Source organism: Talpa occidentalis, unplaced genomic scaffold (assembly GCF_014898055.3).
Source record: "Talpa occidentalis isolate TD23 unplaced genomic scaffold, MPIMG_talOcc4v2.1 talOcc4.5, whole genome shotgun sequence".
Classification (NCBI taxonomy): domain Eukaryota; kingdom Metazoa; phylum Chordata; class Mammalia; order Eulipotyphla; family Talpidae; genus Talpa; species Talpa occidentalis.
Genome location: NW_023604861.1, coordinates 81,426,417 through 81,449,501, shown reverse-complemented (window position 1 = coordinate 81,449,501; position 23,085 = coordinate 81,426,417). Strand labels below are relative to the sequence as shown.

At 35.2% G+C, this 23,085-nt stretch overlaps 1 protein-coding gene across 1 annotated transcript in view; it reads left to right on the top strand.

Moving 5' to 3' along the window:
• Window positions 1-23,085, top strand: part of GFPT1 (glutamine--fructose-6-phosphate transaminase 1) — a 47,192-nt gene that overhangs the window by 11,015 nt on the left and 13,092 nt on the right. Inside the window, exons 3-12 of the mRNA XM_037527536.2 lie at window positions 240-347; window positions 5,916-6,041; window positions 7,812-7,870; window positions 8,691-8,825; window positions 10,557-10,618; window positions 12,791-12,870; window positions 16,618-16,723; window positions 18,616-18,779; window positions 19,767-19,862; window positions 22,735-22,832. Coding sequence (XP_037383433.1) covers window positions 240-347; window positions 5,916-6,041; window positions 7,812-7,870; window positions 8,691-8,825; window positions 10,557-10,618; window positions 12,791-12,870; window positions 16,618-16,723; window positions 18,616-18,779; window positions 19,767-19,862; window positions 22,735-22,832 — 1,034 coding nt within the window. The remainder of the gene's footprint in view (window positions 1-239; window positions 348-5,915; window positions 6,042-7,811; window positions 7,871-8,690; window positions 8,826-10,556; window positions 10,619-12,790; window positions 12,871-16,617; window positions 16,724-18,615; window positions 18,780-19,766; window positions 19,863-22,734; window positions 22,833-23,085) is intronic.

Below are 23,085 nucleotides of genomic sequence, written 5' to 3'. Positions count from 1 at the left end.
TAATTACTTTTTCTTGTCTATTTTTTCAGAAGACTATTAGAAATTTGAGCCTAGGAACTAAGTTATTTTCATTAACTGGCAGCTATCATGATACTTGACACATAACAGGTTTTCAGTATATGTTGATTGATGAATTAATCACTTAGATGAAAATGTATTTTTAATTAAAATTTGTGCCTCACAATGCTAATTTTAGTAATACTTTCTAAATCTTGCTTTTCTACTCCTTGATGATTTAGGTGTGGGATTTGATGGCGGCAATGACAAAGATTGGGAAGCCAATGCCTGCAAAATCCAGCTCATTAAGAAGAAAGGGAAAGTTAAGGCTCTGGATGAAGAAGTTCACAGTAATTTTATTTTTGTTTTCCCTCACCTTTCTTTCCTTTCCTATCAAATTGCCTTTCATTCCTTTTTAGGTCTGTTTTGAGAATAATGGTTCTTGAAGTTGAAAGGAGAAAAAAAATAGTTTTGTTACTGTTTGTACTGGTTTTAAAGTGTGCCTGAGCTTCAGAATGATCATATTTATGTCTGAGGAGGTATGAACCTATTCCTCTATATCATATACAGTCATGTAAGCCAATGTTAAATAGACAAATTAATGAAAAAAAAAAAAAGTTCTAGAACTAAAAACAACCCAAAGTGATTACATTAACTAGGGAAGAAAACTAGTTAGGTACATTGTTTTCTGATGTAGGGTTCAAACTCAATATTCTAAAATGAAGTAGCCACAATTCTTGAAAAGAGGGACTTTTATAAGACAAAAGACATTTTTAGTAGTTCCCTTGTTCGTGTGTCTTCATTTGGTAGTTTCTTCACTTTGGACTAAATGGCTAGCTTGGATGTGTAATCAGTCTCAGTGTCGTACCATTTGGTAGTTCTAATTTAATCAGGTAAGTATCATGTTTTTCTCTCATGATTTTCTTCACTGGCATAAAGTAATTGACTGGGCATTCATGCTCCATATATATTAAATACTTCTGAGTATCTATAATTTTATACTTATGCATTTTACTTTTTCATAGGATACTTGAAAACAAAACAAAAACCTTAAATAGATTGAAAAAACAGTTTTAAAACCTTCCACAAATACCAGGAAACAGGATTTTTTATGTACCTGCTCAAATTAAGCCATCATAATAATTGCAGCAGGAATATAGATAGAAGAAGATAATGGATTTAGTGATTTTTTTTTCCCCCATATAAACCCAACATATAGTTTACAAAGCTTGTAGTACTACAAATTAAATCAATACTTTGTGTGTCCTGTGGGTGAGATTAGTGCAGGGTAAAGCAGACCGCCCAAATAACTATACTTCAGAAACTATTATATAAATATTTTGTCTAATGTGTATATTCATCCTCTATATCAGGATGATTATAGTAGGTTCTATAGAAGTGAAAAAAGAATTTGTTCTAAGGGGACAGAGAATTCCCACAAGTTTGGGACTCTCATATATAAGGAATGACTGCTGGTTAACATTTGAGCAGTGAACGTGAGAAAGGAGCACCTTCCAAATAGAATAGTTTGGGTAAAGACAAGAATAGGCTAGCAAAGTGTATTGATGAAGTAGTAGGTGGCCTTTTTATCTGTATTATTGATTGGTAAATATGGAAGTCTAGAAAGATAGATTGTGACCAGAATTATCATCTGAATGTCAGTATATGAAACATACCTCCTCCTGCTGGAGAGTCAGAAAGTAGTGGAGAAATAGGAACTTGGAGCATTGCCAGTGGATTTGTTACTGATAAATCAGTTTGAAAAGCAAACTGAAAGTTTCTAAATGCCCTGTAATCAAGTACTTCCACTCTTTGGGCATATAAGAAATACTGTGAAAAAGGAGACACTGCAGCAAGATTCATTGCAAGAAATAACCTAAATTTCTGTTAGTAAGGAAATGGGAAAATGAGTTGTAATGATAGTAAATGACCATTTATAGTGCTTGAAAACAGTATACTGGACCTGGTTCTGAATGTGGGCATAGTAATAATTTCTGGGAACCAAATAGAGTGATAACAGCAGCTTGCAAAAGGTTGTATAAAGTATAGGCCTATTTAAAAAGCACACAAAAAAATACTACCATTTGTTATCATAATAGAAATTTAGGGTTGCATATGGGAAATTTCTGTCTGTGGCAACTTGAGAATCCTCTTGGGGCTAGGACAGAGAAGGAAATGAAGGAGGCATCAACTGCCTTTTTTTGCATTTTAGATTTTGAAGATCTAAAGCACAAATGGTTAGATGTTAACATTTGTTAACTCTGGATGTGGGTATTTGTATACTTGTGATGCTTATTTTATTATCCCTAGCATATTTCAGTATGCTTCACCTGTTAAGATAAAAAGGGAGGAAGATATCTTACAAAGGTCATTGGATTGGTGAATTAATAAGTTATTGGTAGTTTCTGACTTTGATAATAACAGCTATCATTTATTGATTGCTTTTCTGTGTTCCAAGCAATTTTGGAGCTTTACATGTATTACCTCATTTATTCTTCGTTATGGCCAATGCAGTAGGTAACATCATCCTTGTTTTGCATGAGGAAATGGAAAAACAGAGGAGTAGATACTGTTATGAGATAGTATTATTGACTGTAAAGGACTGAAATTTGGGAGCAAAAGACTGCTTTTCTAGTGAGTGATAAAAACTAAGCTTTTTAAATCATTTTATATCTCAAAAAGATGAATCCCAAGTGACTGTTAATATTTGTTATCTCTGGATATAGGCATGTAAATGTTTTGCTATGTTTGAGCTATTTTAAAAAAAGGGTGACATCTGGAAAGAAGTCTTGAGGTGAAGGTATGGGAAAGATAGAAGATGCAAATAAGGAAATTATTGCTGGATTAACATTCAAAAGGTCAAGGCACAGGTAGGGGAAAGTTAACCTTTATAGGAGTAAAGGTAAAGAAAAACTAAACAGAATTACCAGGTGAAGGGGAACATGCTGAGTAACGTGGTAATAGAGGTACTATACGTAGGATTATGACTGAAAGAGAGTAGCAAAGATCTCATGATCTGTTGTTGATTTGATGGACCCCTCAGCTTAATGAATAAGCAATATTCCTTAAATGGCATAGTGAAATAAGTATGGTAATTACCATGAACTTGAAATGGATTGATTTTACAGATTTTTGTGACTTTCTTCAATGTTGCTTGGCAGCTTGTGGGAGGAGATTAGAAAAAACTGAGTGTGGGGGTTATCTAGATTTAAGATTCAACAAAAGACTAGAATAGGGATAATGTTGAATAGAACAGTCAAGGATTAGAAGTCATAACTAATTTGTAAAACATGAAATATTTGTTGTAAGGAATGTGCTTATTGTTATGGCAGTGGATTTTTCTTACTAAACATTAGATAATGTTTCTTTGGCAACAGTGAAATAGATATGGCAATTATGAATTTGAAATGGATTCCATTTACAGAATCGCATTACTTTCTCCAATGCTGGTTGCTAAAGTGGGGATAAAATACTTGCTTTAATTATAGTTAAAAAAACTAGTCAAATGTTTTTATTGTTTGCCTTAACCTATTAGCTAGTGATAATAGTCTTTACTTTTCTGGAGGTCATTTATCAACTTGCCTTAATTATTCAGTACACAGTTGAGAAGAGAAAGAATCCTTTTTTTGTGTCCTAGCCACTGTGACCTAGGGCAGGTTTTGTGATCTATTGGAGGTTCAATTTCTTATTCTGTGAAGTGGGGACAATATTACCTCACAGAGTATAGGGAGGATCCATAACAAAATGAGTATTTATTGAGTACCATTAAATTCTAGCCCTTGTTCTAGGCCCTATGCATACAACAGAGAAAAAGATAGGCAAACTCCCTGCCCTGAGGGAGCTTTTTGGCTAGTGAGATAATCATACAGCAAACAAATATGTTAGATAGGTGATGAGTGGTATGAAGAAAATGTATTGTAGATGTGACATTTGAGAAGGAGGGAATGCTAAACAGTGGGAACACCTAGTGTGGAGGCTAGGTCTGTGTGTAGCTGAAAGTTAGTGGCGCTAGAGCATTGTAAGTGATGGGGAGAGTGGAAGGAGATAAGGCTAGAGAGGTGACTGAGGGCAAGGTCATGTAGATTTTACTATGTGTAAAATTCATGGGGAGCTACTGAAAAATTTTGCATTGGAGTGACATGGCCTAACTTCTATTTTGAAAGGATTACTTTGGTTGGTGTACAAAGAGTAGGTTGTACAAAGGCCTGTTGAAGTAGTTCAGGGACAGACAGTGGTAGCTGGTGCCACAGTGACAGGGCTACAATGATGAGAAGTCATTAGTACCTTGCACTAAGTAAATTCTCTGTTACTATTGGCTGCTGTTATTTGTAAAAGGTGTGTTGAAGGCACTGAGGGATAATTGGAGGGGTGGGAGATGAGGATGGAAAGGTAGGGGTCTTGTATGCCACAAGGAGGTTTTGAGACTTTATGTTGTGAGAAGATGATTTTCTGGTTGTAGAGTAGATTTAAGGGTAGATTTAAGGATCTTTTTATAAATCCCTGTGACTGGGTTTAGGATGATCCATATGGGTACCTAGGGATGCACACTACCTTTTAGAGCAGTAGAAGTCTATGTAAGGATTTCAGCATTGTTTCCTGATAAGATTTGTTTTAGAATCACCTCTGATCAACTTCTGTAAAAGCCACAAAAATTGGGTGCTCAAATGCACAGACTTTCCTATTCAGACTTCTGAGCAGTTTGTTCTTAATTTAGATTTAATTCTGGTAAGCTTTGTTATCTTGTTTCTTACTTAGTCAAATGAATTTTGTATATAGGAAGTTAAAAGTGAAGCATTAGGGCCTCCCCTGGTGGCGCAGCGGTTGAGTGCTGGGCTGCGAGGCTGCCCACAGCCTCTGCAGTGCTGGTTTGTTCCCCGGCCGCCCGCCTGCAAGGGTCCCACAAAAAAAAAAAAAAAAGAAAAGAAAAGAAAAGAAAAAAAGTGAGGCATTGCTAGTAAATAGCTAGAATTGTTCATTTTCTTTTTAAAAAATATTTATTTATGCATACAAGAACTGGAATGTAGGCCAGAGGTGCGGGGGATGAGAGGATCCACTAGAGACAGAGTGGGGAGCAGAACAGACAGATGTACTTAAATACACTGCTGAGGGGAGCAGCAGGTGAGACAGGAAAGGTCTGAGCCATGTGGGTTAGTTTCCAGGCCAGGATCGAACTCATGCCTCAGTGTCTGGTGATTGCTTGATAGTGCAGAGACTTTAACCCCTGCATCACCAGGGAGCCTTGTTCATTTTTTTCTGGAAAAAGCAAGGAGGAATAGCTTGTTGGGAAAAGAAATTAAAACTGCTGCTTTTCAAGATAGGAGCCATCGGCCTATATCTTTATATTTTCTTGGTGTTGCTCTATTCTTTGATTTTGAAAGCTGTCATAATTTCATTTTATATTGTGAAATATATTTACATTCACTGGAGACTAAAGACATTGAAGTTGTAATGTTGTGTAGCATTGAGAAAATGATTTTATATTTACATGTCCAATTAAAATGACCGATTTATTCTAAGGTAGAGATTAAAAACATTTAAAAATCATATTAACTCTTTTTGGGCCATAATTACTGAGTTTGAGAATTTTTAGGCTTCCACAAAACTGAAAGAATAGCACATTAATCCTACGTGTGTGTACACACATGCAACATTTCCTCTCACTCTACCAGCTGTTTAATATTTTGTCACCTTTGCTTTATCTCTCTGTATGCACTTTTTTTTTGTTTTTTGTTTTGAAACCATTTGCCCTAAAATATTTCAGCTGCATTAACTTCTAAATCTTTCTTTTATCATTTTGAATATGCCTGATCTTCAGTTTTAATAATTGTTTGTTCTAGTTGGGCAGCACTCTAGTAATTATATTAAGTATAATGTATAGCATGATTTAATATTGGGATTTTTGATTTTATTGTCTTTAGAACAACAGGATATGGATTTGGATATAGAATTTGATGTACATCTTGGAATAGCTCATACCCGTTGGGCAACACATGGAGAACCCAATCCTGTCAATAGCCATCCCCAGCGCTCTGATAAAAATAATGGTATGGACAACTGAAATGATTGTAGAGGGGTCTACAGTGGGAGAATAATTGAAGGCTCTTATGTTTTTGTTATTTTAGTTTGGAAATTTTCAAATGTATTCAGAAGTTGAGACTTTATAGAGTCCCATGTACCTAACACCTGCTTTAATGTTTATCAGTACACAATCAATTATGTTTTCAGTCTCTTCTTTCACTTTTAAAAATGAACAAATACATATGTGGTATGTCTGTGTTTCTATATATGTGTATACCTTTTGAGACAAGATTTCATAATTTAATTCAGCAACTGCCTTTTTAGGTTTCTTGTGCTTCACATACTTATATCATTGAGTAAGATTGGAATGTTAACAACCACTCTTAACTTTTAATACTGATAAGGACTTTATAAATGATTCCTGAAAACTATCTGGATTATGTTTTGAGAATTTGACTTTAAGGCTTTATGTCAGCAATTAACTATTTATGATTCTTTGTGGTCTAGCATTAAAATTTTTCTTTTAGATGCATTCATTATTTATTTATTTAAAGATTTATTTATTTATTTAAAGATTTATTTGCTCATGCATACAAGAGCTGGGGCACAAGCCAGAGATGTGGGGGTGGGGTGAGAGGACTCACCAGAGACAGAGTGGGGAACAGAACAGGCAGACTGACCGAAATACACTGCTGAGGGGAGCAGTGAATGAGACAGGAGAGGTCTGCTTCGCCATGTGGGTTGCTCCCTGCCAGGGATCGAACTCGTGCTGTCGAGGCTGTGGATTGCCTCGCAGTATGGTGCTTAACCCCTTGCGCCACCAGGAAGGCCCTAGATTTATTTTTATGATATCATTTTGTGGTATCTTTTTCTCTCAAAAGTGTAGTAAAAATGTTTCGATTTGTAACAAGTTCAGTTCAAGCTCATTTAGTGTCAGACCAAAATATCAAATATTTCTTTAAGCATATTAAAAATATTTTGAAATTTAATGTAATAATAAGGTTGAATTTAGTAGTAATTTCTCTCCTGACTTATATGAACTTTAAATAATCAAGGCACGCTGGCAGTCTTTATATACAGTTAGTGACCACAAATAATAATACTGTGAACTCTTGGTTAGCCATTCTTACAAAGTTATTTAATCAAAAAAGATGAAAATTGTCACATTATATGCATTTTGGAAAGCATATGGAATACAGTTTTGATATTCATTTATCTGATAGTCTAAGAATTGTCTGGATCTGAGATAAATGATTGTAAGTATAGATCTGAATAGCTGTTTGGTTTTTCTTAGTAACTTCTTTATATCCTAAACTTATTTTGTATAAATCAGATATTTTTATTTGAAATACTTTTCTCTTTAAACTTAGGAATGTTTTATGCATAAGAATGAATGAACAAAGAAGTGAGGTAATAATTCTATAGTTTAGTCCTCTCATTTTGCAAGTAAGGAACTAGACCTAGGAAATTTGCTCTGTTCATATGGTGGTATTGGTTTAGAAGTTTAGTCACAAGTGAAATTTATGTCTCTAGACCATACTTTATTGTGTTTTTCCACTGTACCCACCTCCCTGGTATTGTGTGCTTCCACGCAGCCACGTAAATAATATTGCTTATCTATCTGAGGATGGTACATAATGAAAACTAGGTGATACTTGATTCCACCTGGAAGTACAGTATTTGTCACAAAAAGTGACAAACTTTTTGACTTGAGGAAAGTGTACTAGCAGTAGTTGCTACTCACAGTGTTTACCAGACCTATATTTTTCATCATCAATACTTTTTATCTGTTTCAGAATTTATTGTTATTCACAATGGAATTATCACCAACTATAAAGACTTGAAAAAGTTTTTGGTAAGTAATGTGAACTTTAAAAACACCATCTTTTAGAATATTTCTGATGAGAGCAGGGAGGTTGTGTGTTGGGATATGCAGTACCTTCTAGATATAACAAGTAATCCTTAAGATGGTAATTCCAATGGTGGTTTGCTTTGTTGACCGCAGAATATTATTTCTTAAATGAAAAGGAAATAATTATGTGACTTTATTATAAATGACCCCAAAAGTTCAAGTAAGGTTGGAATTGGGTGTAGGGCATCTTTTACATTGTGAGAGACTTTTAAAAAGGATTCTAGGATATGTAAGAAGAATTAGTACAGATTCAGTGAAGGTTCTGTGCCCTAAAGAGCTGTGTACTATATAGTAATATAGTCATGATGAATGACCTTCATGAATACATTCTCAGGGCTATCCAGTTGAACTTGCTATGGTGTTGGAATCCTTCACCTGTCCTGTCTAACTCAATAGTCAATGTCCACATGTGTCTGTGGAGCTATATGACTGACTAAATTTGAAATTTATCTAATTTTAATCAATTTAAATAGCCACATATAGCTAATAACAGTGCATTATCATTATCAAGGAAAGTCATTTTCATTATGGAATTAGCATTTTTTGAATATTATTTCATTATATTTTATTAATTTAAAATACAATTTATATGTATTTAGGTTCACTGTTATAAGATGGTGACTTTAATTTTGAGCTATTGGTCAAAAATACTAGAATTAGAAATCAGTTAATGAAATTTTTGAGGAAAAAAACTTTGTAGAAAAGATTTGGAGATCATCAATATTTTATTAAATGTTATTTCCCCCTCCCTTTCTAATTACAGGAAAGCAAAGGCTATGACTTTGAATCTGAAACAGACACAGAGACAATTGCCAAGCTGGTTAAATACATGTATGACAATCGGGAAAGTCAAGATACCAGTTTTACTACCTTAGTGGAGAGAGTTATCCAACAACTGGTAGGTACTAAACTGTACTCATACAGATAATTATTGCCAATACCAATTATGGTAAACTCTTAAAATTAGTTTGATAAGCAGGAACTATGTTCATTTAAGTTTTTTTGACTTTTGCTTCCTTTAGATATTACCATTCAACTTGAATGACTTTGAGAGATCATTTTTTAACCTATTGACCACTCCCTTTTCCACACCACTTAAAAAAATTCTACTTCTTTTAAGGTTGTTTAGGGTCACAAGAATTAAAAATAGTCCAGAGTCCAGAATCAGTTTGTCTAAAATCTAGGCATACATAACTACAAACCTATACACATCCATGCAAACATATACATAATACACAGTCAGGGATTCATCATTTTCTTTCTTTGTGCTCATTTAAGTGTTCTTCTCAGTCAGTAACAGCACAAGGTAACTTCAGTGAAATGCATACTCTCTTTTGGGATGTTTGTGTATCTTGGAGCCAGTATAAATCATCTCCTTATCTTTTCTTAATGGGACTTTACTTTGGCCCTGCACCTCTATAAAACAGTATTTCTCAGACCAAATGAAAGTGAAAATTAAAGATCAAAGACGTTAAATATCCACAAAAATCCAAATGCATAGTGATTTCCACCCTTCCCCTGCTCAGAACTCTAGCTTTCCCATTTAAAAACCCTTTATTTCTTTCTCTACTAAGGTCTAACCCTTACCACTTACTTCTGCCCAAATCTTAAGATTTCTGCAATAGGAAATAGGAAGATGGAGAAGATAGACTTGCTCCTTCCCTTTACTTAATAGTAAAGGGCTCAAGGCAGAGTAGTGTACCTTTCCAGCTTTTTCTTACTTTTATACATTGTACATTCTACACATTGTACAACAGAGTTTGTGTTCTGTGGTGATTCCTTCCCTTTCCTATCTCATGCTTCTCCTTTATTCATTTTTAATTTACTTAGGCCCTGTCCCCGAGAAGGTTGGGTTGATGGAATGGGATGGTGTATGTGTTAGTATTGTGATTGTGTATATTTGCTATCTTTAATATTGAGGTAAAACAGAATAGAAATTTTTTTTTTAAGATTTATTTATGCATACAAGAACTGGGGTATAGGCCAGAGATTCTGGGGTGGGAGGGTGGGTAAGAGGATTCTTCAGAGGCAGAATGGGGAGCAGAACAGGCAGATGTACTGAAATACACTGCTGAGGGGAGCAGTGGGCAAGGCAGGAGAGTTCTGCGCCATGTGGGTTATCTCCTTGGCTGGGGATTGAACTCGTGTTGCATTGACTGGCGTGAGCTTGATTGCACTGAGACTTAACCCTTGCGCCACCAGGGAGACCCAAAACAGAATAGAAGTTAACAGTGGTAAAAATTTACTGGGTCAGAGAGTTGGTTTTGTATATTAAGTTGGGGATCTTTTTAAATTCTCTTCACCCCTAATAATGCAACAATGTACAGGAGATAAGATATCTCTATTTAGAAATATTTGTAGCATGCACAAAGGTTTTTAAAGTGGTTTGGTTTGGTACTATTATCTAGTGAGCATATTTCAAGAATGGGTTTGTTTGAAAAATGGATCTTGAATACACCAAAACTCAGGAGTAAATATCTACTTAAAACTTAGGTTCCTTTATAAACAAATGCAAAAGAATAGTTGTATGAACAAAAAAATGTTATGCAAAAGCCAATATGATTTAGGCATTTCACACTTGATAATTGATTATAATAAATATTGCTAATATATGTTTTCCTCTTCTTAGGAAGGTGCTTTTGCACTTGTATTTAAAAGTGTTCATTTTCCTGGCCAAGCAGTTGGCACACGGTACGTATAAATTGATCATAACTAGTAATTAAATGTATTCTGGAACATTTGAATTATAAGTTTATTTTCCAGATACTGTAAAAGGCTCTTCACTATAAAGGCTTTGCCCTTTCTTAGATATAGCTGTATATATTTTTATCTTAATATGCTCCTTTACAACTCTTATTTAATAGAGTTTCTCAATAAAGCAGATATACTTTGGCATTTATAATTAGCCTTTTGTCTGTAGTGGGGCTCCATGTTTCCTTTGTGTATTTGATAATTTTAGGCCCCCAAATTTAACTTTCTCCATATTTTTGGAAGTATATATTCTAGGCAGAGTTCTGGATAATTGTACCATCACTACTTTTGCTAGAATATTTAAGTCTAACCACAAAATCCTTTTTTCTTTTTTTTTTTTATGAACTCCTTTTTTTTTTCTTTTATATATTTTTTACATCATTTTTCATTTTTGCACAATGTATGCATTTTCATCTTGGTTATAGTCCCCATACAATTCCCATCCTGCTTATTTTGATACTACCCCCTCCCCCCCACCCCGTAGTGTGTTTCTGGTTTATAGTTGCTTGTTGATTTTGATTTTTACTTTATTATAATATTTAAAAAGAAAAAATTCAAATACATTGTTACAGAACAGAGATTGTTAAGCTTTTCCTGTAATGGGTGAGATAGTAAATATTTTAGACTTTCTAGGTAAAGAACCTCTTACAACTCTTTAGTTTTGCTGCTGAAATGTGAAAGCAGTCATAGAAAATATGTTAAAAAAAATGGGCATGAACTGGTACAACCACTATGGAGAGCTGTGTGGAGATTTCTTTTTTTTTTTTTTTTTAAGATCTATTTATTTATTTATACAAGAACCGGGGTACAGTCAGAAGTGCAGGAGGGTGAGAGAATTCACTAGAGCCAGAGCAGGGAACAGAACAGACAGACCGACAAAATACACTGCTGAGGGGAGCAGTGGGCGCAGCAGGAGAGGTCTGCACGCCATGTGGGACCCTCGCCGGCGGCTGGGGATCGAATTGGCACTGCAGAGGCTGCGGGCAGCTTTGCAGCCCAGCGCTCAACCATTGTGCCACCAGGGGAGGCCCGTGGAGATTTCTTGACCTACTAAAGATAGAGCTTCCATATGATCCAGCAATTCCACTCCTAGATATTTACTTAAATGACACAGAAACATTCATTCCAAAGGGCACCTGCACCCTTATGTTTATAGCAGCTAAGCTATGGAAATAACCCAAATGCCCAAAAATAGATGACTGGATCAAGAAGATGTGGTGTGTGTGTGTGTATATATATATATATGTGTGTGTGTGTGTATATATATATGTGTGTGTATATATATGTATGTGTATATATATGTGTGTGTATATACATATATGTGTGTATATACATATATATGTGTGTGTATACATATATATGCATACACACATGTATACATATACATATATGTGTGTATATACACATATATGTATATATGTGTATATATATATATATATACACACACACATACACACAATGGAATATTACTCAGCAATCAAAGAAGATAAACACATGCAGTTTTCAGCAACATGGATGGAGCTAGAAGGGATCATGCTCAGCAAAATAAGTCAGAAAGAAAAAGAAAAATACCAGATGGTCTCACTCATAGCAGGTATTTAGAAAACATAGCAGGTATTTAGAAAACCTAAATAAGGGACCAGGAAAAAAACTAATTAATACAAAGTGAAAATCAAAATCAACAAGCAACTATAAACCAGAGACACACCATGGGGAGTGGGGAGGGGTGTGGAGAGGAAGGATTAGGGTCAAAATAGGGGAGGGTGCAATTATATGGGGAATATAACCAAAATGAAAATGCATACATTGTGCAAAAATGAAAAATGATGTAAGAATTATATAAAATAAAATATCAAAAAAAATGGGCATGGCTATTTCCAGTAAAATTCTCTTTGCAAGAATAGACAAACTTGGATTATGGTTCATAGTTGGCTGACCTGCTCTTGAATATTTTTTGAGTTTCTGTTCGTGTCATTTTTTTGTTATACCTGAAGCCAGACTTGGAGAATTTAAACATTATTTGTAGAATGTTCCCTCATCAAATTTAAATTTTATACCTTTGGTGTATTATTTATACAAATGGCTTAATTCTGTCTAATTTTGTACTAATAGACGAGGTAGCCCTCTGTTGATTGGTGTACGAAGTGAACATAAACTTTCTACTGATCACATTCCAATACTCTACAGAACAGGTAAAAACTGTTTCTACATCACACCATGGGGAAAATGTATAAATTAAGTACAGTAGTTACAAAAAATTGTTTTTCTTAAACTGCAATAAGTATCCCTTTGGTCAGCTCCACTCATACATGTAGTCTAGACATGAAAAGGATTTGTTTTTGTGCCTTCTCTGACGAGTAGAATTTTTTTCTGTTGTATATCCTTAGCTAGGACTCAGATTGGATCAAAATTCACACGGTGGGGATCACAGGGAGAAAGAGGTGGGAAATGCATTCTGCATGGATGGGGAAGAATCTTCTCTTCTTTTGTTCATTTTTTACTAATTCTTTGTTCTTGGAGTGAATGAATGTGCTGGGCCTCTAAAAATGTGCTTTTTTTATGGGGAAACATATTTTGACATTTTTCTAATTTGCAAAGTATATTTTGTCTGTCTGCTTTGGCATTTAGAAAACTGCTTTTAATAATTTGTTACTTTAAAAGCTCTGAGATGATACAGTAGTTGACAGTGTAAAGCTTTTTCTTTTAAATTAAAATTATAAGGGGTACATTATTATAAATAAGATGTTTTGATGAAGAAAAGAGTATTGTATGGCAGGCTGTTATAGATGCGATCATTATTTGAATAACATAGTCTAACTTTTAACTGCAATTTGTTTAATGATTATTATATATTTTTACATGTACATTTGCTATGTTGACTGACTTTGTTTGAATTTAGGATTATTGTTTTTTTTACCTTTTAAGTTTTTTTAGTAGGATTTTCAGTTGTATAAACTGTGGGTCATCTTATTAATATAATTAGATAAAAAACACAGTGTAGTCACTCCATTTACTTACTAGTAAAACCTTTTCATTTCATAAAAGATGGGGAGCAGTTAATTCAGGAAATTGAAACTCATAAATGTAAAATTCTTGGTTTTTTGAAAAAAATTAGCAAATTTTCAATCTGTTCATGTTTACATTGAGACTGCTCTGTTTTATCTAGTGCAGAAGGTTTTTTTCATAAACAGCCTTCAATCCTGACATGTTAAATTTCTTTTTATCTTCTTCCCCTTATGCTTTTTTTTCTTTTCAAAAGAAAAATTAGTTTACTAGTGAGTATAGAATTTGGACTCAGAATTCCAGACTTCTGTTAATTCATCTTATCTCATGTGTGTATATGTATATATGATTTAAATGTTACCTTGTACATAATATTAGGTTGCTTTTAGAAACAATGCAAAAACATTGGTTGAGGTCTTAAGAAGCTGTTAGACAAAGTTATCATGAGACAGTTGTTTTTGAGATCAGGCTAATTATGTTTTAATAACCCTTATTTCTCTAGCTCCTAGTCGGTAGGTAATGTGTGGCTCAGCAAGGTTTAGTTTATAAGAATAGCCTCTTTGTCCTTTGGGTAAATACCTAGGAGTGGAATTGCTGGATCATATGGAAGCTCTATGTTTAGTAGGTCCAGAAATCTCCACACAGTTCTCCATAGTGGTTGGACCAGTTTGCACTCCCACCAACAGTGCAGAAGAGTTCCTTTTTCTCCACACCCTCGCCAACATTTGTTGTTGCTAGTTTTTTAATATATGCCATTCTCACTGGTCACAGAAACATCAATTCCAAAGAGCACCTGCACCCCTATGTTTATAGCAGCACTGTTTACAATAGCTAAGATTTGGAAACAACCCAAATGCTCAAAAATAGATGACTGGATCAAGAAGATGTGGTACATATATACCATGGAATATTACTCAGCATTAAAAAAAGATAAAACACATGCAATTTGCAGCAACATGGATGGCACTGGAAGGGATCATGCTCAGCGAAATAAGCCAGAAAGAAAAAGAAAAATACTGGATGGTCTCACTCATAGCAGGAATCTAGAAAACTTAAATAAGGGACTAGGAAAATGAATAACTATAAGAAAGTGAAAATCAAAATCAACAAAAAACTATGAACCAGAGACACTCTATGGGGGGTAGGTGGCGGGAGGGGAGGGATTGGGTTCAAAATAAGGGGGTTGCAATTGTATGGGGAATATAAAACTAAAATTTATTATAAAAAAAAAAAAGAATAGCCTCTTGCTGAAGAGGTGTGTAACGGGGAGAACGTTTAACTAGGCTTTTGCAGTTTTCTCCAAATGTAACCCACTGGAGGCTGGATTTAGTGGAATGATAATTATATTCTACTTCAATCAGATGAGATAAAGTGTGAGAAGACATTTTATAGATTGTAATGGTCATAGAGATGCCAAGTATTGATGTTCTTTTTATTTAAGTAGACATTGATACCTCAGACTCCTTTAAACATTGCAATTGAATATACCTTGTTACTTGAAGAATGAAATAACCATAATTGGAGAATGTCTATAGTGAAACTCAGTCCCATTGGTACATTATCTTACCAAAGCAGGATGTATTTATTTAAAAAACCTAGGTCCTTTCTTCCTATTTTTTAAATTCATTTCTTTTTATAGAGTGATTTCACTCCTTTTGGTGTATAATTTCATGAGTTTTGTCAAATGCAAACAAATGTATAACTGCTATCAAGATATAGAATAGTTACATTCCCCAAAAAGTTCTCTCTAGCTGCCCCTTTGTAGTAAACCCTGTCTCATTTCCTGCCCTGTCAAACACTGCTCTCTTTTATCTGCCTATAGTGTTAGCTTTTCCAGGATGTCAGGCTAATCCTTATAGATATGCGTTTTAGAGGATAGATGCAACATGAATTATTATAAGTATTTTTATAGTATAAGCTACCCTTTGTGTCCACTGTTTATAAGATCTACATTCTTATCCTTGAGGGGGGGTGCTTTCTTTTGTGTCTTGGACATTTATATATTCTTCGAATAATATGTTTTTCCTATATTTGACTAATTTGTCAAACCGATAGTATGCTTTCCAGTTTTTAATATATTTGTAAATGAACAAAAAAGAAAAAAATGTTCTTCATCAATAACATAATGAATTAGAGATGGCCAGAAATCTAATGTGTTGTAATTAAAAGGCTGTTGTCATTGCAAAAGGACCATACTTTATCTTGACTAAAAGAAATATAAGAAAACCCAATTGTAAGAAAGAAGAGGTTCTGGGTATAGGATAATTTCAGTCTTGGTAGCAGGTGTCACATATGATAGACCATGGTTGGAGAGTTCTATCTTTGTTTTTAAATTAGAAATTAGTGTAAGATACAAATTTATTTTGTTAATACTGACTTACAGCTAAAATCTAGAGGAATTTTGTTATGAGGTAATAAAGATTAATATGTTACTAATCTTCATTTTATTTTTCATTGCATAATTGGATATTTTAATGCAATTTTTGTGCTAAATCTAGGCTTACAGCTTGTTTGAATTCCATCAAGTTTTGCATAAAGTTAGGATTAGTCTACATATCTTAACAAAATTCCTCTAGATTTTACTTCTAAGTCAGTGTTAACAAAAATAGTCTACATTTTGATTTTTAAAAAGTGATATTAATGAGTTAATTATTTGCATATTACTTGGAAAAGAAATATTATATTTAAAAAAATTTATAATTAGCACTATTACCTGCCACGCTCTCTTTGATAGTTGCTTTTTCACTCTACACTTTTTGGTCTGTGTTCTCATTGGCTTATTGCATGGACATGAGGTGATCTACCTGGCATTCTAAAGTTGCTGAAATTATTTTGTGTTGCTATGGGGTTTTTTGGTTTTATAGAAATCATGTATATTTTGATGTTGGCCCTGGTTTTCTACATGTTTGCTGATTTGGGTAAACTCTGTGCTCTAGGGAAAGACAAGAAAGGAAGCTGCAATCTCTCTCGGGTAGACAGCACAACTTGCCTTTTCCCTGTTGAAGAAAAAGCGGTAGAGTATTACTTTGCTTCTGATGCAAGGTGAGATTCCTTAGTTGATTCAAAGAATTTTTAGTGAAACTTCCATGCTGCAGGAAACAAATCATTTTGAATAAATCTAGCATATATAAGAGAACTTTGTTAATATAGGAAATGTAGGTAACTTTTTGGAGATAGGGTTCTAAGAATATGTCTCAATTAAAACAGATACGTCATTTACAAGATCAGGAAATAGTCCTTGGAAGCTATTCCAGTATTTATTCTGAGCTGTTACATTCTCCCCTTCTTTTCTTTTAGGAGCTTTACCTAGGTTTTGCAGAGAGGAGATTTAGATTGGAGAATAGAATGGCTTAGTATAATACCAGTTATAGTTTCCGAACTATTACAGCTGTAGTCTAGTACCTTGTCTTTTTAAACGAAATACTAGTGGTAATGAGGATAAAATGGAATCACCAAAATTATCAACAAGCACCTGAAAGTAGGAGATTAAAAAAATGAGGGAACGATGCGCTTTATTGGGTTGTCAGAAAAGTCATGACATTTTTTCTATGTTTTTCAAAGGAAAAAATACATGAATTTTCTGACAATCCAGTAGTATACTTAAAGGGTCATATTATCTTATTAGGAAACAAGCTTTACTGTTTTCTATTTTGTGGGTGTATAAGGTGTGCTAAGATGTGCCTTTGCTATCATTAAATAAGTTTGTTACAGAATGACAGTTGTGGCTTAAACTGGAAGTTGAAGAAACAATAAGCCTTTCATCATTCACTTGAACATTCTGAACAAAACCATGTGCTAGGCTTAGGAGATAATGGTGAAGGAAAAAAGTTACTTGCCCTCAAGGAGCTTTTCCTGAATGGAGGAAACACTTTTTAAAAAAAAAGATTTATTTATTTATGCATACAAGAACTGGGATACAGCCAGAGGTGTGGGGGCGTGAGAGGATTCACCAGAGACAGAGTGGGGAACAGAACAGGCAGACCGACTGAAATACACTACTGAGGGGAGCAGTGGGCGAGTCAGGAGAGGTCTGCTGCACCATGTGGGTAGCTCCCTGGCCAGGGATCGAACTCGTGCAGCAGTGGCTGAGGATGGCTTCGTAGGTTGTGTCTTAACCCCTTGTGCCACCAGGGAGGCCTGAGGAAACACATTTTAATCAATAATCACAAGTAAAGAATTGCAACTGTGACAGGAGCTACAAAATGTCTATCACAGGGAGACATATCCTTCAATAGAAAATTTCTTTAAGAGAATGAGCTTGAACCAAGAGTTAAAGAGGTATTAGAAGTTATGTGAAGGTGTGGAGGGAGGAACATTCATTTTCTATAGGTCAGTCTTTGAAAGCTTGGATATGAGTGTGATTAGACTAGCGAGGGAGGAAGTTTGGTGGGAAATGATGCTAGAAAAGGAGTAGGGGTCATGGTAAGGTGTTTTGTTGTCTTCCTAAGAGGCACAAGGAAGCTGTCAAGCTTGTTGGGTGTAGGGAAATCTTGGTTAGAGTTATCTTTTGCCTTCCATTTTGGCAGAAACAGAGAGTGGGTAGAGAACAACTAGAGGGAATGTACTTGGACCAGTCAGAATTTGCTGCAATAGTCCAGCCAAGAGCCTGATGGTAGCTTAAACAGTTTTATGGTGGTGGACATAGAGGGAGGTTTTGCGGAACATTTAGGAGTTAAAATTGGAGGACTTGGTGATAAAATGAGGAGGGATTAGCTGTGCTTTCTGATCTGATCAAATGCAGTTTAGGTTACTGCATGGAAATCTTTTTAGTCATTGTCTACAGTAACTATTCCCTTCCCCGCAGCCCTCTAGGGGATGGCATTGATATTGCCATTGTAGAGTTTGTATTTAAATTTGATGCTTGTATTCAAATGGTAGTTTTATTTGTAGTGATCATTTGTTATTGATTATAATATCTCGTTGATCTTTTTTAGTGCTGTCATAGAACACACCAATCGAGTTATCTTTCTTGAAGATGATGATGTCGCAGCAGTGGTGGATGGCCGTCTATCTATCCATCGAATTAAACGAACTGCAGGAGATCATCCTGGACGAGCTGTGCAAACCCTCCAGATGGAACTCCAGCAAATCATGAAGGGTGAAAGCTTTTGTCATGTTATAGCGTGGTGGTCTTAATAGGAAGGAGACATTCTACTTCCTGTCCTAGTGTAGGAATCTGATGACGCAGTGCTGAGTGAAATCTGCCATGATTAGTGATGGGTAGCCTAGGAAAAGAGATGATTCTTTGAAGAAATAAGCTGCTTGTCTTACAGCAGTTTTCCTTTAATTCATGGTTTGTGGCTTCTAAACAAAAGGTGAAAAAATTTAAAAAGTGAGTGTAAGTATATCTGATTTTTTAAATATACTTTGAAATCAGCATGATTTGTATTCTGTTCTCTATTCTTATTCTCTCATTGGAAACCATTATTATTTATACTGGTTTGTACTCTTAATTCTCTCTTCAGTTTCTCATATGTAAATTGGGGGTCATAGAACCTGCTTCATTGAGGTTGTTTTGAGGGTTAAGAGAGCTAGCGTATGCAAAAATCTTTAGAACAATGCCTGACACTCATAGCGAGCCTTGCAAAAGGTTTGTTGCTATTAACTATTCTAATTATTTTTTTTATGATTCTTTTATTTTCCTCCTTTCTGATAGGGTTGTAGTATGAGTAATAGTGAACATTTATTGCATAACTGTCGTATATGTCAAATCTTCACTAAATTAATCCATTGTACAATGCTATAGAGTAACTGTTCTTATTTTATAAATTAAGAAGTTTCTCCAGAGCCACTTAGCTAGTGAAGGATAGAACCATGAATTGAACCTAAGTCCAAAACTTCAGCTTGTCCCGTTTATCTGTTTTATTGTAACTACCTATTTTAGGTGTATAGTTAATGAAAGTATTTATCCTTCTTACTTGCTCATTTTTCTTTACCTAGGGTAAAATATCATCTAAATATTCTCTTGAATAATCTGTTGTCTCATTTTCTATGATTATGTTAAAAGGGATAGACTTAGCTGTATACAAATTTCTTATTCTTTGGCTTATTAACTTTTTTGTTTTAATAATCTAACTTATTTTAGGCAACTTCAGTTCATTTATGCAGAAGGAAATTTTTGAGCAGCCAGAGTCAGTTGTGAACACGATGAGAGGACGAGTCAACTTTGATGACTATACTGGTAATTATATACAAATTGTTTTTTCATTTCTAAGTCTCCTATGGGGTTTGCATTGACAGCCTGAAACTTCCTTGTCCTTTATATCCTTATAGAACAAACACAGCTGTCACTGAAACCGTGTCATCTTTTAAAAGTCCTTTATTGTATGATTCCATTGATAGAAGGTATAGCTAGAATAGTCATCTACGTATAGTGGTAATCAGGGCCTAGGGAGACCCTGACTGAATGGGTGGTTATTCATGGGTACAAAGTTTCTGTTTGGGATGATGAAAAAGTTCCAGAGAAGGAAGGTGTGATGGTTGTACAATGTGTATGTGCTTAATGCCACTGAATTGTATACTTAAAAATAGTTAAAATGGAAAATTTTATGTATATTTTACCACAATAAAAAAGGGAATAATAATGGTTTCCAGGAGCTGAGAGGAGGAATGGAGAGTGATTGCTGATGGGCCTGGTCTAAAACTGAATGGTGGTGTGATATTTACACAACCTTAAATATGCTAAAAACCATGGAATCATACATTTTAAAAAATACTTTCATTTATGTTATGTGTTCCTCATAAAACTTCTATAATATAAATAGGAAAGCTGTTTTGTATTGTTGTTAAGATAAAGAAGTTGAGTCTTTGTCAGTTTGAGTGTCTTGCCAAAGGTTGCATTGCTTAGTGGTATGTGGAGCCGCAGTAGCTTCCTGTGTTCAGTGGTGTTCCCGAGCATACTGCATTTCTGCCACTGTCCTCCAGTCTCTTTTGCTCTTCCAGTAGCTGCGGTACATTTTGTTAGAATTAAGCTTCTGTCATATATGTCATCAGTTTAGAACTTAGGCAGCTCCTTTTAGAGTTACTCCAAGCATCCCTCAGCTACCAGGGAATTTCCTAGGACTAATTTCAGGAAAACATTTTCCTAGGACTAATTTCAGGAAAACATTTTTGAGTATTCTTGACATTCTTGTCATCTGTCTTTTTTTATACTGAGTAATCTCCAAACTTACTTGCATTTATATGACCTGACCAACCTTTCTGTCATTACATTTCCTGCTAAACATTTGCAACATGCCTAGGTCTGTGGAAAAACACTGTAGGCAGTGGGACACAAACAGAAACAGGATTGGTCTAGTGCAGGAAGAGCAAGAGGGCAAGTCTGACTGGAATGACCTGGGTGAGAGGGTAAATTCTAGATCAGGCCAGAGGTAAGCAGGTTGGTCATGTATGAACTTTAACACCATGATTTAGGCATTATTTTAACTTATTTGGGAAGGCAGTAAAGCTTTTTGTTGTTTCATTTTCTAGTTTATTAATTTTTAAAATACAGAAATGTAATATGCTCTCTTGGTATTGAAATTTAAAAAGTAGAATATCCAACTATTTGAAAAGAAAAAACAAAACTTATCTGATTCCATATTATAACCAGTTTTGGTCAGAGAAAAGTTTGAGGAGATAAAGAGCAAGTGTAGAGCAGACAGACCTATGGTGGGTCATGTAGAGGGTCTGTGTTGCCCATAGACGTGCACATCTCTCCTCAGTCATACTTTGAATGAACTGTCTGAGAGCTCTGGTGCGTGTGCTGTGCCTTGGATTATAAATTCATTTGGTGCATGCTCAAGAAATACTAGTTGAATAATCGAATGAATGTGGAATGAAAATTTCTCATAGGTAGAAAACTAGCCTTGTGTAAGAGGATCCATAGGCAAGGCACCCTTAGAAGAACTCACAAATATCTGTAGAGACAGAAAAGACAAGACAAGACAAGACTCATTGGAGGGTTTTGAGATCAGATACTTGTTTTTAAACAATCACTGAAAAAAGATCATCCTGGCTATATCTAGAGAACAGGGTCCAGGAGGTATACAATCAAGAGAGAATAGTTAGGAGAGATGTTGGGCTAGAGTGATAGTATTAGAGGTTTTGAAGATGGAACTCCCAGTGCTTGCTCATGGAGTGGATGTGGAGGAGGGTTAGAAGCAATCAAGGATGGCTGGTGTTATGTGAATGGTAATGGCATCTATCAAGATGGGAAAGATGGAGGGGCAAGTGGGTTTGTATTGTGTTCTGATCACTGTTTGGGGGACTGTATGGGAAATGAGCATAACTAAGACAATAGTTTTCCTAGGAGGCTTGGTGAGATATAATTAGAATAAAATTCACCATTCACTGAATGTAAAATTCAGTGAGTTTTGACCAACTTCCATAACAAGTCTTTACCTCTGCAACAGTCACGATGGTGCATAGTTTATCATTCCAAAACTGCTGTGCCCCTTTAACGTCTATTGATTTATTGTCTGTATTCCTGTAGTTTTGTTTTTAAGATTATTTAATCTAAAGAAGAATGTAAAAATAACCGAAGTAGAATATGGCAAATACTAGAGTTGGCTGGGCAGATTAGGAGGAAGAGTAAGATTACTAATGGGGGCTAATTTGTACCCTATTTAATTTACTTAAAAAAAAAATAGAGGGCCTCCCCTGGTGGCACAGCGGTTGAGCATTGGGCTGCGAAGCTGCCCGCAACCTCTGCAGCGCCTGCTGAATTGATCCCCAGCCACCGGCTGGGTCCCACATGGTGCGCAGACCTCTCCTGCCACGCCCGTTGCTCCCCTCAGCAGTGTATTTCGTCACTCTGCCTGTTCTGTTCCCCGCTTTGGCTGTGGTGAATTCTCTCACCCTTCTGCGCTTCTGACTGTACCCAGTGCTTGTATAAATAAATAAATAAATTTTTAAAAAAAATAAAAAAAATAAAGAACGATACTAAGAGAGATATGAATTCTTTAAACTGGCAATATTTTTTTTTCCCAGATTGGCAGTGGATAATCATGAAAAATGATCGCTTATTTCATATTTCTTTCCTAACTAATTATATATACAAACTTTCATTTCAGTGAATTTGGGGGGTTTGAAGGATCACATCAAGGAGATTCAGAGGTGTCGGCGTTTGATTCTTATTGCTTGTGGAACAAGTTATCATGCTGGTGTAGCAGTAAGTAACTTTTAAAAATATTAGTGTTACTTCGGTTATTAAAAGACATCAGCAGACAAGTAGTATCTTTCCAGACACATAACATCTTCAAGTAACACACCATGTAGAACTCTCCTTTGTTAAAACACTGCATTATGTTTTTCAATTGTAATGACAAAAGTGAAAACTGTTGGGGCAAGGAATTCTGCTTATATTCATTTATCAGTGGAAGCTATGCCTTAGGAATGTCCTTAGACATACAAGCTGACTACCT